We start from the raw sequence: 15,324 nt of genomic DNA, 5'->3' as shown, positions 1-15,324 counted from the left end.
GGCAAAAACGGTTGACTTGCGCTGGCTTCGAATGACAGCTGACGGAGTGCGACTGGTACTTGGCGGATGACACGGCGGACGTGAAACGAAACCAAGAAGGCTCGGCAGCGCTTGCGACGGTGAGGCAGAGACAATCTTCTCGATAGCCGGCTTCGAGCGATGGTGCACGACGGAAGAGGTGGCGGCTAGGGTTTGTGAGACTAGGGTTTTTTCTTCTCAATGAAGGAGATGACACAACTCCCCATGCCAAATTTGAACAAAATATTATTATTATTATTATTTTATTTTTAACTTATCCTTTTTCTCTTCCTTTCCAAATAACCAACCATATCTTCTCTCATTTTATTTAAAACCTATCAGATCCTCTCTTTCCAATCACATCACTTTATCTTCCCCAAATATATAATAACCTTAAATAATTACATTATCTTTATAATATAATTATTTTATTCTCAATTCAATTAATTATATACTTAACATATAATTAATTAAAATTATTTCAAAGAATAATGTATACCCTTAAATAATTATATTATCCTTATAATATAATTATTTTAACTTCATAATCAATTAATTATACAATCAAATGTACAATTAATCAAATTTTCACAAATGCAACAATTGGATATTTTTTTCAAGATATCTAATAGGCTTCAATTTCTACCAATCAAATATTTCAACAATTAAATAACATCTAAAAATTCAAAAATTCAAAAATAAACATAAGATAATTACAAATAAATTACCTTAAATTTGGAGCGTTACAGATGAGTTGTATTAAGAAAGTCTAAGACTCAGTCTCGTAAGTTTAGCTCTTGAACCAAAATTGAAATAGTTATTTGGCCATATATTAAACCAACCAAGGCAATTGAGTTTTTTACATTAATAAAACCGATTAATTTGTTGGGTTGTTTTAAGTTTTTAGCAACTAAAGAGGCATGGGGCATTTCATTAAGAAAATGGCAATTCAAATGGAAAATTTTAGCATTTAACCTTTTAAGAGGAAAAAATATATCAACTCATATGAACATATTTTTTTATTTTAAAATAAATGAATCCAAGTTAATGAAAGTTAAATCTAAATTATATGATTAATTCAATTTAATATTTATATATATGTTTTGAAAGCCAATTCAATTGAGTATTGAGTTATAATAAACAAATCAGTGGATTATATATATTTTTAATATTTTAATCCCTATATACTACTTTTAGATGCTTTCCCTCAATTCTTAATATTGACTTTTAATATCATCATAAAATTATTGTTGCTTCCAATACTAGAAAATACCCAATTGTTAGGTCATGGATTAATTCCCATTTGTGTAGTTGATGTGTTTTCCCTTTTTTCTTATTATTAATAAATAAAGTCTAACATGTATGCTAACAAAATAACGAAAGAAAAAAAAACATGCATGCTCTTTTATGAAAAAACAAATCATATTTAGAGACTTAAGTTGAGTGCAGAGCAAGAGATTCTACAAATGAAATTCTCTATGACGGTAGAAAATCAAATCTTTAATTTCTGAAAAAAAATATACATCAAAGGTATGTTTAGATGAAGATGTGACAATTTTAGAATTAACATTTTGTTTGATTGATCTACACTTTGTATGAAATTAGGATTGCAATTTAGTTATTTGTGATCTTTATTGAATCAAAACTGACAAATACATTTTTGTGTGTGATTTTGGATCAGAGAACATGGGCAACAAAGTCAAGAAATATGATTTGAGTTTAAGATAACAATAGGACCAAATTTGATATAAAGGAAGAGGTTGATATCGGCCTTGGTAAAGCCTGCGCCTCATTCAAATACCTAATAGGATATGTCCAAGCCCAAATGATTATTGTAAGTCAAAAGTATAGTTAAAGTAAGGTGTTAGGTGGATCACCCGTAACTATAAATATACAACCATTGCTCCGTGTGAGATAAATTACTTGACTTTTTTTTTTTTATTGTTTAGTTCTCTTATTGACTTAGGCATCAAAGTTATTCATTTTTGTTTTGTAGATCATCTCTTCTTCAAATTGCAAATTTATCGTTGTTGTCATGTGAAAGTTAAGTGCATATTTTTTAGATAAAAAATTAATGCCAACAAATATAAATGTCAAATTACTTATTAATAAAGGTTAGCTCAAGTTGGCATACATTAGTTTCTTTTAAAAACAAAAGATTCACTCTATTTTCATAATTATTTATTAAGAAAAAGTACTTACATAATGCTTTACCTCAAGTAGTTTTAATTAATTTTTTATTTATAAGTTAAGAATTCAACATCATTGTATAACTAAAACTTACCTTTACAATATTTTCCACTTTTTGATGTTTTAAAATAAACTTTATGTATTTGATACAAAGCTTTCACAGATAAATCTTTTTTGTTGTTGTTGTTTGATTTTTGGTGGATGTGTCATTCTGGTTGTTATGACCATTTGCCTTATCACTCTTTTTTTAATGTGTGATAATTAACCTTGAGATTGTTCAATTGAAATAAAATTTAGAAAAATATCATAATAATAAAATGAACGATATCAAATGGTACCAAATATATTATCATCTTCAAATACTTATCAAAACATAGATTAGGAACCATAAAAAAAAAAGTAGACAAATGGATTATCATAATCTATAATATAATTATATTAATTTAATTTAAATAACTCAAAATCAAAATAATCATAATCTATACTCAAAATAAAGGCAAGAAAAGGAAGAAAACTTAAATTAGGGCTTAAAACTATTGCATAGTGCATTTTGGGGGGCAAAAATGAAGAAACTTAAAACTAATCTTAATTGAAGGTTTGGTTGAAGCTTGGATCAGTCAAAGTTTATTGTTTTGGACCTAAGCAAAGATTAAAGTTAACACATTAACAAATACCAGTGAAGTTTATACATTTATCGATAAACTTAACAAACATCCTAATTCCATTAATATTAATATATATCAGATTTTATTATACTTGATTCAATGTCCTCAAACAACCTCTAATGAATAAGATGTCAAATCAACTTCGTATACAACTCAATGCTAAGTTTGGGTTGAATCTCACACAAAAATACAGAATAATTATTTTTTTAAACTTCATCTAAGGATCGATTGCATTTCTTTTAAAATATCAATCCATCCATAATTGAAATCCCCAATTGTGTTTTTCTTGGTCCACAAAAAGGAAACCCTAAACCTTTGGTCCACAAAGGTCCGAATGTACGAGCTCTAAAGATGTTTTGGCTCTAAGACCTTTTTCAGTAAAAGATCTTTTGGTCATTTTTCCTTCAAGATAGGAATCACATGGAGGTAAAGAGTTATCTTCTAACTGACTTAGAAGTCCATTCTTAACCAATCTCCCAATCTTATTGAGATTTATGTGACCAAGTCTTAAGTGCCACAAGAAGGCATTGGAAGAAACTCTTTGTCTTTTATTCTGAGTATCAGTTGTTCTAAACATTTCAGTATTTAAGACAAAATTTGCTCGTGTTGGTCTTAACTTATATAAGTTGTCTTCATGTATAACAGATCAAACATGAATACCTTTTCGAAAAATGAACGCTTCATTAATTTCAAAAAATATTTTGTACATATGTTCTAACATACAAGAGATAGATATTAAATTTCTCTTCATTTGAGGTACATACAAGACATTCTTGAGCATGATATATCTATCATTAAAAAATAACTTCAAGTCTCCCACTGCTTTAGCTGAGACCATTTCTCCAGTTCCAACTTTGAGAGTGATCTCGCTCTCAGAAAGCCTTTTCTAAGAACTATTTTCCTGAAATGAGAAGCAAATATGATTAAGGCTCCTGAATCTAATATCCAGATAGAATTTTCATTTTCCACTAAACATGTTTCAAGGACAAGTAAATCATATTTACCTTGTGCTTCCTTCTCTGTTTTTTTCTGAGCAAGGTATTTTGGGCAGTTTCTTAACAAATGCCATTTTCACCACAGTGGTAACACTTACCTTTTTCTGTAGTCTTCTTAACCTTGTTTTGTTTGGGAGTCTTTCCCTTTCCCTTCTTTTTCTATCTTACGATTAGGTTTTGAGGGTCCAGCTTTAGATTTAGAGGACAATCCTCTTGAGAATTTCCTTTTTGTAGTAGCAACATTTGCTTCTAGTTCTTTTCCCTTACCCACGTTAATCTCAACACCTAATTAATCCATTAATTATTAATGGAATTAGTGGCTTCAAATTAATTATAAGCTACCACATTTCCCACTAACATTTAGTTAATAAGAAAATTAGTCAAAGGGCAATTTGGTCATTTGACCAATTAAGTCAAAGTCAAACGTTGACTTTTCTTAGTCAAAAGTTAACTTTTTGACTTTTTGCTATTTTACCCGTCTTGACTAATTCTAACCTTTCGAGTATGAATCCACAGTCATTTTTCTAAAATTCAAATCATATTTGAATACAAATTCCGGTCAAAGTTTTGTTTTTCAAAGTCAAAAGTCAACATGTTGACTTTTACAACTTTGACAGTTTCAAAACTTTCCAAGTTTCTAAATATGAATCTATATTCATATTTATTTAAATCATATTTAAACACAAAGCTTAAAGTTTATATCTACCGACTTATATCTTATATATTTGTCGGTTTCTCTCTCTTTTCCTAATTCGAACAATTCGAGTTACTTCAATATATTGTCCTTAGTTGAATCCATATAAGCTAGTAGGGGAACCTAATGGACCTATAGATCATGAGCTCCAACGATTCGAGATTAACTGGCTAAACTCTTTTAGACCAAGCTTAGTCGTTCCACTAAAGACTCTTAGTTGCACTCCCCTCACTATAGATAAATTTCTGTCTACCTGATATAACCATGATGACTAAGTTGATTATTCATAGGTTGTTCATAATCTTGACTGGGTCAAAATACCGTTTTACCCTCGAGATTACATCTTGCTCCTTAAGACCCACTGATCCACTATTGAACAATTGGTTTAAGGTCCAACTTATAAATCTGAGTCATTCTCAGGCCAATGAGAAGGTGGGACCCCTTGCTCAAGACTTGGATTCAGTCTTTAAGGGAACAACCTATCTACTATCCTAGAAGTGGGTAAGAGTGAATTCAATCTTGCACCCTATGTTCCTAGCTATCCATTCGGTCTTATTTCTGAAATGGGAGGCTTATTGGGCCAGTGATGAAGAGCTGCTCTCACCTATGTAGATCTAAGGATACTGCCGAATGAACAGAAGTTCATAGTTAGCTTAGGATTAAGATTAAGTTACCTAGGTCATCATAATTGAAATAGTCAGTTTATAGTTTATGGTGTTATAACTAAAAGTAACTATTTCGGGGTTCCAGTCTTATGCAAACCATTTACATAAGACGCCCCTACTCCCATGTCTCTACATGAACGATTTAGGATTACATCGTTTGTACTAACTACGGAGCAGGCCGCATCCATAGTGTTTTTCCAGAATAAGGCCCCCAACCTTATTCATCACTATAGACTATTTGGGCTATTAACTCGAAGTTAATCCATGCTTATGTCTCTATATAAAGTTCAAGTGTATTGACAAACTTAGTAAAATAGCCTCGGGACCTTAATTTATTAGTTTTAAGATTATAGCATTCAATAATAAATTTTATTGAATCAAATAACAAAGTATGAGTTTTAGGACATAAATTTCAATAAGTGAAAGATTCACTAGGTGTGCAATCCCATTGTATTCGAGGAGTCAAGAATTTGCTGGGAATTTTGGATCGAAGAAGAGGTAGATCTAAGTATGGTACAGAAAAACCAAATTCGATATGAATGGAAGATGCCTATGGAACTTGGTTTTCTCATCGAGGGAACAACCACTCAAAACTCAAAATCTCAATATACTACGTCCTTTCAAATGACCTCTCATTCTGTCAACTACACTAGCTAAGAAAGAGTGTATTAGAGGCTCAATTCGCCCAAGAGTAGAGAAAGAAGAAAAAAAGAGAAAGGAAGAAAAGAAAAAGTTCAATCAGAATCAATTAAATATGATTGATGCGTTTATAAATTCAGTTGACCACTTCTGACTTAGTCTTGCTACACGAGACGAGTGAGGGGTTCAGTTTCACCAGACACGAAAGACCTTCAGTCTACAAATTGAAGAAGCATATGGAATCAATGAATAGAAGGAGAAGGTCTCATTTGTCAATTGGCGCTCTTTAACATAGGCTTTCCAGGAGAGACTTTCTCATATTAAAACCTACAATTTGAAGGACGTAGAAGGATAGGCTTTCCCCTCTCCGTCTTCCTAAAACTTCCTTTCACTTCAAACCTTTGCCTTTTTTTTTGATTCAAGGGTACAAAACATTTCAAAGAAGACTCGTGACTCTATAAAAGTCCTCCGAAGGAGAAATTATTATTCCTTTTGCCTTAACAGTCTCATTGATAAGGACATATTAACCTAAGGTCTAAAGTGGAATATGGATTTCAGTTTTTTAGTGGTCCTTTTGACTTGTTTATATCCATATTCATCTATCTGTCCTCCTCCGCCCTCCGTTAGGAGTCAGAAGACCTCTTGACTTGTTTGAGTAGAATGAATGAGTCATGTGAACCTTTATTTTTGCTTCGAAGTTTGAAGACGTCCAAATCCTTGTTTATCCACTAACCTGTCATTTGGACCTTTGTTTTTTTTTTAATTTATGGATGTTCATCGATCAGTCACTTCTCAAATTCTTTGAGCCTTCTACGACATAAAGAAAAGAATATGATCTTTTTCTGCTACTTTTAGTTGATAGGCCAGACTCATATAACAATCTATGAAAGATGGAACTTAAACACTACTTTTTGAAAAAAAGCCTCTGTTCATTTAGGCAGAAGAAAACCCTAGCGTCCCACTCGAGAAGCTGTTGTGCTCCGACCTTGAAATATTCTTTGGACCTTGTTTTGCTTGTTTTCAAGATTTTTAACTAGTTTGCCTTCTACTCAAAGGAAGAAGGTTTCAAGAAAGTCTACATTGACTCTTTTTCATGCCTTAAGACTAAAAGGAAGAAAGCGTAAGGTTTGAAGTAGAAGAGAACAGAGTTTGAACGTGGATTTCACGAAGATTCAACTAAGAAAGATCTTAGGACATATATATGATAGATAAAAAAGAGAAATCTGGGGCCTTTCACGATGAATGAAAGAGCTTCCCAATCAGTCTTTCCTGTAGCAACTTGCTTCTTCAACTTCTTCAACAAGAACTAAAGCAAGGACAACTTCCACAAATACTGCCACAACAAGAGCAATTCTAACAACTTCATTCCTCTCAACAGGTTGATCTTGATCAACTTCTCCAGCCACTGCCTCCAACTCCTCCATAGCTGAAAGAAAGGGCTACTCCTCCTATCATTCTTTTTGAAAGATCTCCGAATGTGTCGACTAAATCAAGAGTAAAAAATTAGCCATTTTCTCAATTTTCATGAAGGAAAGATATCATCAGAAAGAGCCTAGTGAAGGATGTAAGTTCTCACCTCTTTGAGGTCCCGTGGTTTTGGTTGTTCCGGTGGGACCTTTTCTTCAAGCACGGGTGGTTTGTGTAAGCCACTACGTGGTGGATGGAAGTTGAAACCTCCCCACTTCCTTAGGAAAAATGAGCACAAACCCACTCTACGGACGCAACGCTGATTATTGAAGACAAAGGAGTTCGGAGAAGTCCTCCCCTATGCTTTGTTCATTAATTCTTTAAGTAGGTTTTCGCTTCGTTAGGCTTTCTTTCAAATAGTAGGTTTCTTTAAGAATATGGATGGTCCTTCGAACTCTTCTTGTTTTTTCTTTTTCTTCCCTAGTAGACAAAGGAGTTTGATTTTGGGCGTAGGCTTTCCTCTTTCATTTCAGACTGACCTTTCTAATGAGTCTCAATTGAATCAAGCTTTTCTACAAGATTGAATGTCCAATGAATGGATTTGGCTTGTCTTTCCTAGTTCTATTATTTATCTATGTAGTATAGATTTATAAACAATTAGAAGAAACGAGGAAAACTCCACTTATGGTACTATTTGATGAGGGTACTCTAGTAGTAGAAATGGAGGTGGCCCTCTCAATTGGGGGAAAGAAAGGTCTGGTTGGGGTTCGTCCATGAAAGATCAAAGAACCTTTCAATGAAGCGAATGTTTGAATCTTAGATGAATTAGACAAAATGTGGAATTTTCAAGGACTAGTCTTCTTCTCTGTATTAAAAGAAGGAGGCTTCTTATTCCATAGGTGGTCGCTTTGCGCTGAGTATTCCTTTTCTTCCTTGCTTTTAGGATTTGAGTAGGTTTCCCCTCTTTGACTGATTATATTTTAGTAGGAGTCTTATTTTGGGTTAGGTGGGAAAATCCTTGAAAATTAGTGCTTTTGCACTCTTATATATTACTGTGATATATTGGCATATTTAGGAAAGGAATATCAATGCTCAAGGTAGAAGCAAAAGGAGGAAAATGTAAACTTTCAAGGGCAGAATTCTCTTTTCATTTGCTTTAGACATTCTTTAATTAGTCTGAAGGATCGATGTAATGGAATGTAAAAGCAATATCAATAGTCGCTCATCGGGGAGGTGATCTTGAAGGATCGAGACTTAATGAGCACTCTTTCCATAAAGAGGAGTACTCTTTCCTAACCGCCTCAATGAACAATGGGCCTTTTTGCTTGCTCTGCAGTCCTATACATTTCCATTATCTTACCTAGCCTTACCTTTCATATAATGAAAGTGAAAGCTTTCTATTAGTCTAGTTCGGAAAGATTTGGATACCCGAACTAGAAATTCAATTAGATATTTCGATATAGAGTAGTCTTTCGAAGTCGAGATAACAAGATAGAGGGAATCCACATATGCTGATTATGAAGGCTACCTTTATGGTTTAGTTTTCCATAACAAAAAGGAAGGTCGAGATCCTATTATTCCACATATTAGGATTACTCAACGAGGTTGGGTATTTCACTGATGCTTTTCGTAATCATTTACTAGGCATGTCCGTCCTCTCATTTTGCCTTATCATTCTTCTACTCTACCGCTAGACGGTGAGGCTATCTTACTCTATAATGAATTCTATTATAGAAAAGAATCTCTTTTCCCCTACCACAAAGGCTTTTGTCTCGAGAAAGATTGGTTAAGTTTGGAGTGATCACTCTTCGTACTTCTTTTGGTATGAGAAATAGTTGTCTTGTGAGGATAGATTTTCTCAACTGGATCTTGCCTTTTGGACTGAGCGAAGCCTATTGAAGCATTGCACTTTGGAGCATGGAGTCGAAAGAGAGAATTTTAACTTTGCTTGCCTATTCACAAAGTGGAGATTTTCATGGATTTAACCTTAAAACCTCTTTGAGATAGGATGGGCGCTCGACCTCTCGTCTCAAATTTTCAATTTCAGTCTCTTATCCATTACAAAAAGGAAGAAATCAAGAACCTAAATAGCCTATGGAAGAAGACGAGAGAGAAAATAAAGAGGGAGTGATGAATAGGGGGAATCCACTCATTCTACTATGGAATTAGACTGGCATGGGAAGGAAATGAATTGGGCTTAGATAGAGGGCATATACATATACATAATCAGATGCGGAGATGAGAGGATAAGATAAGCGAGAAGAGAGAGTATGCTACTCTGAACTCACTCTTACAGATATAGGGAATTCTTATCGATGATCCTGTTGGGTTTTATGTCCTAAAATTAGTAGATAGTAAATATAATCCATTGATCCTTATTAATAAAATGTTATTATTATAATTTTAATAAGTGTTATTAATTATATTATTAGTTTTGTCTTAATAACCTAAATTCAATAAACTAACACCCTAAGTTGTTTGATGAGTTTTGAACAATAAGTAGAGACATGCAAGGATAAATGTTCATGATTAGCTTAAAAGGTCTATAGTATAGGGATAAATCTTGGTAACTTATCCGGGTAATATTTGTTGGAATTTATGTCCTAAAACTCGTAGTTTGTAATCATATTCTATTCAATAAAGTCGTTATTGAGAAATTGAATACCATAATCTTAAATCCAATAAACTAATATCCCAAGGCTATTTTGAGTAAACTTGAACTTTATGTAGAGACAAAAATATGGATTAAGTTCGAGTAAATAGCCTAAATAGTCTATAGTATATAAATAAAGGTTGGGTGCCTTATTCAGAGATACTATGGATGCGACCCGCTTTATAGTTAATACAAATGATGTAATCCTGAATCATTCATGTAGAGACATGAAAATGGAGGCATCTTAGGTAAAAGGTTTACATAAGACAGAACCATGAGATAGTCACTTTTACGTTATAACGCCGTTTATTGTTTAAAATTGATTATCTCGATTACTATTGACCTAGGTAACTTAATCTTAATTTTGAGCTAACTGTGAACTTCTGTTCACACGAGATTATCCTTAGATCTACATAGGTGAGGGCAACTCATTAGCTTTAACCCAATAAGCCTCCCATTTTAGGGGTAAGATCGGGTGGATAGATGGAAACATAGGGTGCAAGACGGAATACTTTCCTACATGCTTTAGGGTTAGTAGATAGGCTTAAGGACTGAATCCAAGTCTTGAACAAAGGGGCCCCACCCTCTCGTTGGTCCGAGAGGGATTTGGTTTATAGGCTAGACCTTAAACCAATTGTTCAATAGTGGATCAGTGGGACTTAAGAAGAAAGATGTAGTCTTGGGGGTAAAACGGTACTTTTCGACCTAGAAAAACTTACGAACAACCTGTGAAAGATTAACTTACTGATCATGGTTATATCAAATGGACACAAATATATCTATAGTGAGGGGAGTTCAAGTACGGGACTTTAGTGGAATGACCCGTTAGTTAACAAATGTTGATTAGCTCGGTATAAAAGAGTTTAACCTGTTAACCCCGGATTGTTGGAGCCCATAATTTGTAGGACCATTAGGTTTCCCTGCTAGCTCATATGGAATAAACTTAGAACAGTATGATGGAATGAGTCGAATTGTTTGAACTAGGAGAGGAGAGAAATCGACAAGTATATATGATATATCCATCGATTTTAGATTACTAATAGAGCTTTATGCCTAAATGGGATTTAAATAGTAAAGATACAAATAGCCATCGATTTTTTACTTTGACTAAATGATAATTTTACCTTTGACTAAAGTTAGTGGGAAAATCCAACATTTTGTTGGATAAACTGACTAACTGTAGTGGGCTAGGTGTTAGCAAACTATAAAGACATTAAGCCACTAATGGTTAGTTGGTTGTGTGTTGTTGGCTCATGTGTTTCCATGCACATGCAACCTTGCATGAAAAGCCTCTATAAATTGGGCTCTTAGGGCCTTAAGGGAAAGTTGTTGTTGGCTTATTTTCTAAAGAATATAATTGGGTTGGTTTTTCCTAAAAAAAAATATCAAACCCAACCCATTTACATATTTTTCCATCTTTCTTTCTCTCTCCCGTTTTCCTTTATCCAACAAGTCCCACAACCCATTTCTGAGTCTAGAGGATAGTAGGTCAACTCTAGTGGTGGTTCAAACATCAGTCGGAGCTTCGAACGTAAGTTTTTCCTAAAAACCCTAATTTTAACTTTTTTCTGGTTTAGGGTTATTTTGTTAATTAATTTCAATTAGAGTAGTTATCCGATCCTATTTTCGCTGAATTCATATGCTTTCCATCATGTGGTATCAGAGCATGCGTTATTTTTACTCAATTGCATATGGTGGGTGTTCCAATTTATTTGATAAATTGTGATGTGATAAAATGGATTAGTGATTTTGGCCATAAATTAAGTGTTTATTGTAATTAACCCAGTTTGGGGCTTAATTCTTTTTTTTTTTTGCTAAGGGTCTGTAAATTTATTAGAGTCATTAGAGTTGGAAATTATGTTGTAATTGCATCAACCGGAAGAGAGAAAAGCTGGAAATTTGAAGAAATTTGGAAGACAGACCCGAATTTTGGCTCAGACACGACTCGTAGTACGCGTGTAACCCGACCATCGCTCCAGTGCTCATAGCCCATCCGGCCCAACGTCTGTGCGTGCCCCACTCGTTTCGGCTCAGTACCCGTACGCCCATTCCCTGCATCCGACTCGGTTTTTGCCTCGTGCTCGAGCGCCCGTCGCGTGTCCCAGTTCATTACGTGCTGGGTTTGCCTGTTCATCCGACCCGGGTTTAACCTAGTTCCCCGACCCGCGTGCACCTGTCTTATTGGCTTAGGCCGATTCAAGCCCAATTTGTTGGGTCTTGGGCTGGTTCAATGATTTATGGGCTGGTTCAGCATTCTTTTGGTGGTTTTCTTGTCGGTTCAAAGTGTCAGGGAGCTTTTATGTACTACTTCAAATTATTAATGTAATGATTTAGGTGTTAGCTTAATTTAGGAACAATAACCAATCCATTTTAGGGTGTTTAATTAATTATGAATGTGATGTGTTTAATTAAAGTTTAAATTGTATGTGCATAATGTATGTCATATAGATTTAAAATCCCACCATAGGTTAACATGTTCATGCATTGAAAGTATGTTATAATGGTTATAATGTATAGTATGCATGTTGATTAATTTATATGGAAATTAATTAAAATGATTAATTAATTGGTTAATTAATTAAGTTAATTTTAATTAAATATGATTTATTGAAATTAATTAATTAATTAATTAATTAATTAATTATTGATTTATTTAAATTAATTAAATTTGATTTAATTTAATGTGATTTAATTATGATTTAATTAAAAGTTAAATTAATTAAAATTCCATATTAATTAATTTGTTTATATAATGGTTATATATGTTGTTAGATGAATGTTATAGGTTTGTCTAATTTTTTTTATAAGTGTTATAAAATGAGTTAGACGTTTAAAATTTATAACAAAGATAAGTTGCGTGCTCATCTAGGTTAAATTCATATCTTCCTTTTTTTCTCCATAGAATTAGGTTAATATCTTGTAAAACTGGTTACAAGAGGCTCACCAGATTCGATCTTGTTAACAAGCCAGATAAGATGACTAAGGTTGGAGGTTCTTAAGTTGACGGTTTATGGAACACCTCCTACCTGGAGATTGTAATCAGTTCTTGAACCTAGTTTTATGAGCATGCGTGAGAGATGTGAGGTAATAAAATTGGTTTATCACCTAGACATTATAGGTTAAAATCCAGTATAATGGTTATGTTGGATGTTTCACCTAGACATTAGGATATGTTTAAATTAGCATAAATATGATCCTTATTAGCATAAATATGATCCTTTCTTTCTGAGTACCCTTTAAAACCATCTTATAACACTTCAGCTAGAAAAAAGTAGTGTACTTTTTAGCTTCAGCGTCCCTAAGAGTTCACACCGTAAGATCCATGTAGGGCTTTGGGCCGTGCATAGGAGCGGACTCCCTTCGGAGAGTGTCTGCATGGATTAATATCAATGTGAATAGAGGAAGTAGTTCATAGTAAATGGGTGTGGGATATGTGACAACACATCCCACGGTCTCTTTCATTGGGTCGCACTGTGAGATTCCTATAATGCGCCTGCTTGTCTGCCCTAGAGCGACGTTCCCTTCGAATGGCTGTATTATAGGATTCAGAACACCACGAACTCCATACATGGATAGGGTCTCTTAGATTAGTTTTCATATTGTCTTTTCACATTCGCAAGCATAATGATTCTTATCTCTGAGATCTGAAAATGGAGGGTTACACTTACAAGAATTACTAAGTTGTTAATATATTATCGACCAAAGAAGTGATAACTAAATGCTATTCTAGAGTTAGCATCTAGACAAGATTGTCTTACTTCAAAGGAGGAATAACCGACTACCCTTCGGTAGAGGTTATTCTAAATCTTTGAAATATCGTTGCAAAACATAATAATAAAGGGTACAATATTAGTATTTTCTAAATTAGATTGGTATATAAAGGTTTATAGTTTTATTTCTAAAGAGCATGAATAGTTCAGTAGTTCAACTGTTAGCTTCCAAAAAACTTAACAGCGATAATTATACAGCTTGGAAATCAAATATTAATACATTACTAGTAGTTGACGATTTGAGATTTGTCTTAACAGAGGAATGTTCTCAAACCCCTGCCTCTAATGCTAACCATACTAGTTGGGAAGCATATGATCGATGGGTAAAGATTAATGAAAAAGCCCGTGTCTACATTCTTGCCAGCATGTTAGATGTTCTGGCAAAGAAACATGAATCCTTAGCCACGACTAAAGAAATTATGGATGCATTAAGGGCAATGTTTGGGCAACAAGAATGGTCCCTAAGGCACGAGACAACCAAATACATTTACACTAAACGAATGAAGAAGGGGACCTCTGTTAGAGAACATGTCTTGGACATGATGATACCCTTCAACATCGCTGAAGTAAATGGTGGTGCCATCAATGAGGCTAATCAGGTTAGTTTTATCTTAGAGTCTCTTCCGAAGAGCTTCATACCATTTCAAACAAATACGGTTCTAAACAAGATAGAGTTTAATCTGACAATCCTTCTAAACGAGCTCTAGCGATTCCAAACCCTTACTACCATGGATAAGGAAAAACAAGTGGAAGCAAATGTTGCTACCACAAAAGAAAATTTTCAAGAGGATCGTCCTCTAAAAACAAAGTTGGACCTTTAAAACCTAAACCTCAAATAAAAAGAAGGGAAAAGGGGAAAACTCTTAAACAGAACAAGGGAAAGAAAGCTGCAGAAAAAGGTAAGTGTTACCACTGTGGTCAGAACGGGCACTGGTTGAGAAACTGCCCAAAGTACCTTGTAGAGAAAAAGGCAGAGAAGGAAATGCAAGGTAAATATGATTTACTTGTTGTTGAAATATGTTTAGTGGAATATGAAAATTCAACCTGGATATTAGATTCAGGAGCCACTGACCATATTTACTTCTCATTTCAAGAAAATAGTTCTTGAAAAAGGCTTTCAGAAGGCGAGATCACTCTCAAGGTTGGAACAGGAGAGATGGTCTCAGTTGAAGCAGTGGGAGATTTAAAGTTGTATTTTAGAAATAGATATATCATGCTTAAGAATGTTTTGTATGTACCACAAATGAAAAGAAATTTAATATCTATTTCTTGTATTTTGGAACACATGCATAAGATACCTTTTGAAATTAATGAAACGTTCATTTTCTATAAAGGTATCCAAATCTGTTCTGCTATACATGAAAACAACTTATATAAGTTAAGACTAACATGAGCAAATTTTGTCTTAAATACTGAAATGTTTATGACATGTTCATCTAATTCACCACAAGTCTGATTCTTTTGAAAATTTCAAAGAATATAAGGTTGAAGTTGAGAATGAATTAGGTAAAACAATAAAAATACTTCGATCAGATCGAGGTGGAGAATATTTGGACTTATGATTCCAAGACTATTTGATAGAACATAAAATCCAGTGACAACTCTCTGCACCTCGTACGCCTCAGCAG

At 33.9% G+C, this 15,324-nt stretch overlaps 1 protein-coding gene across 1 annotated transcript; it reads left to right on the top strand.

The window, feature by feature from the left end:
* The first annotated feature begins 13,833 nt into the window (after positions 1-13,833).
* On the top strand, positions 13,834-14,883 carry LOC127148520 (uncharacterized). The gene is made up of 2 exons (XM_051082552.1): positions 13,834-14,295; positions 14,752-14,883. Exons 1-2 carry the CDS (start codon positions 13,834-13,836, stop codon positions 14,881-14,883), a joined length of 594 nt encoding a protein of 197 aa, XP_050938509.1.
* The last annotated feature ends 441 nt before the right edge of the window (positions 14,884-15,324 follow it).

Source organism: Cucumis melo, chromosome 1 (assembly GCF_025177605.1).
Source record: "Cucumis melo cultivar AY chromosome 1, USDA_Cmelo_AY_1.0, whole genome shotgun sequence".
NCBI lineage: Eukaryota > Viridiplantae > Streptophyta > Magnoliopsida > Cucurbitales > Cucurbitaceae > Cucumis > Cucumis melo.
This window is presented reverse-complemented; position numbering and strand designations above follow the sequence as displayed.

What these genes read in the sequence shown, in the direction of transcription:
- LOC127148520 (XM_051082552.1), top strand. Translation starts at nt 13,834, where the DNA reads ATGAATAGTTCAGTAGTTCAACTGTTAGCTTCCAAAAAACTTAACAGC. An exon ending in CCATCAATGAGGCTAATCAG is followed by an intron (nt 14,296 to 14,751) that starts GTTAGTTTTATC and finishes CCTGGATATTAG; the next exon opens with ATTCAGGAGCCACTGACCAT.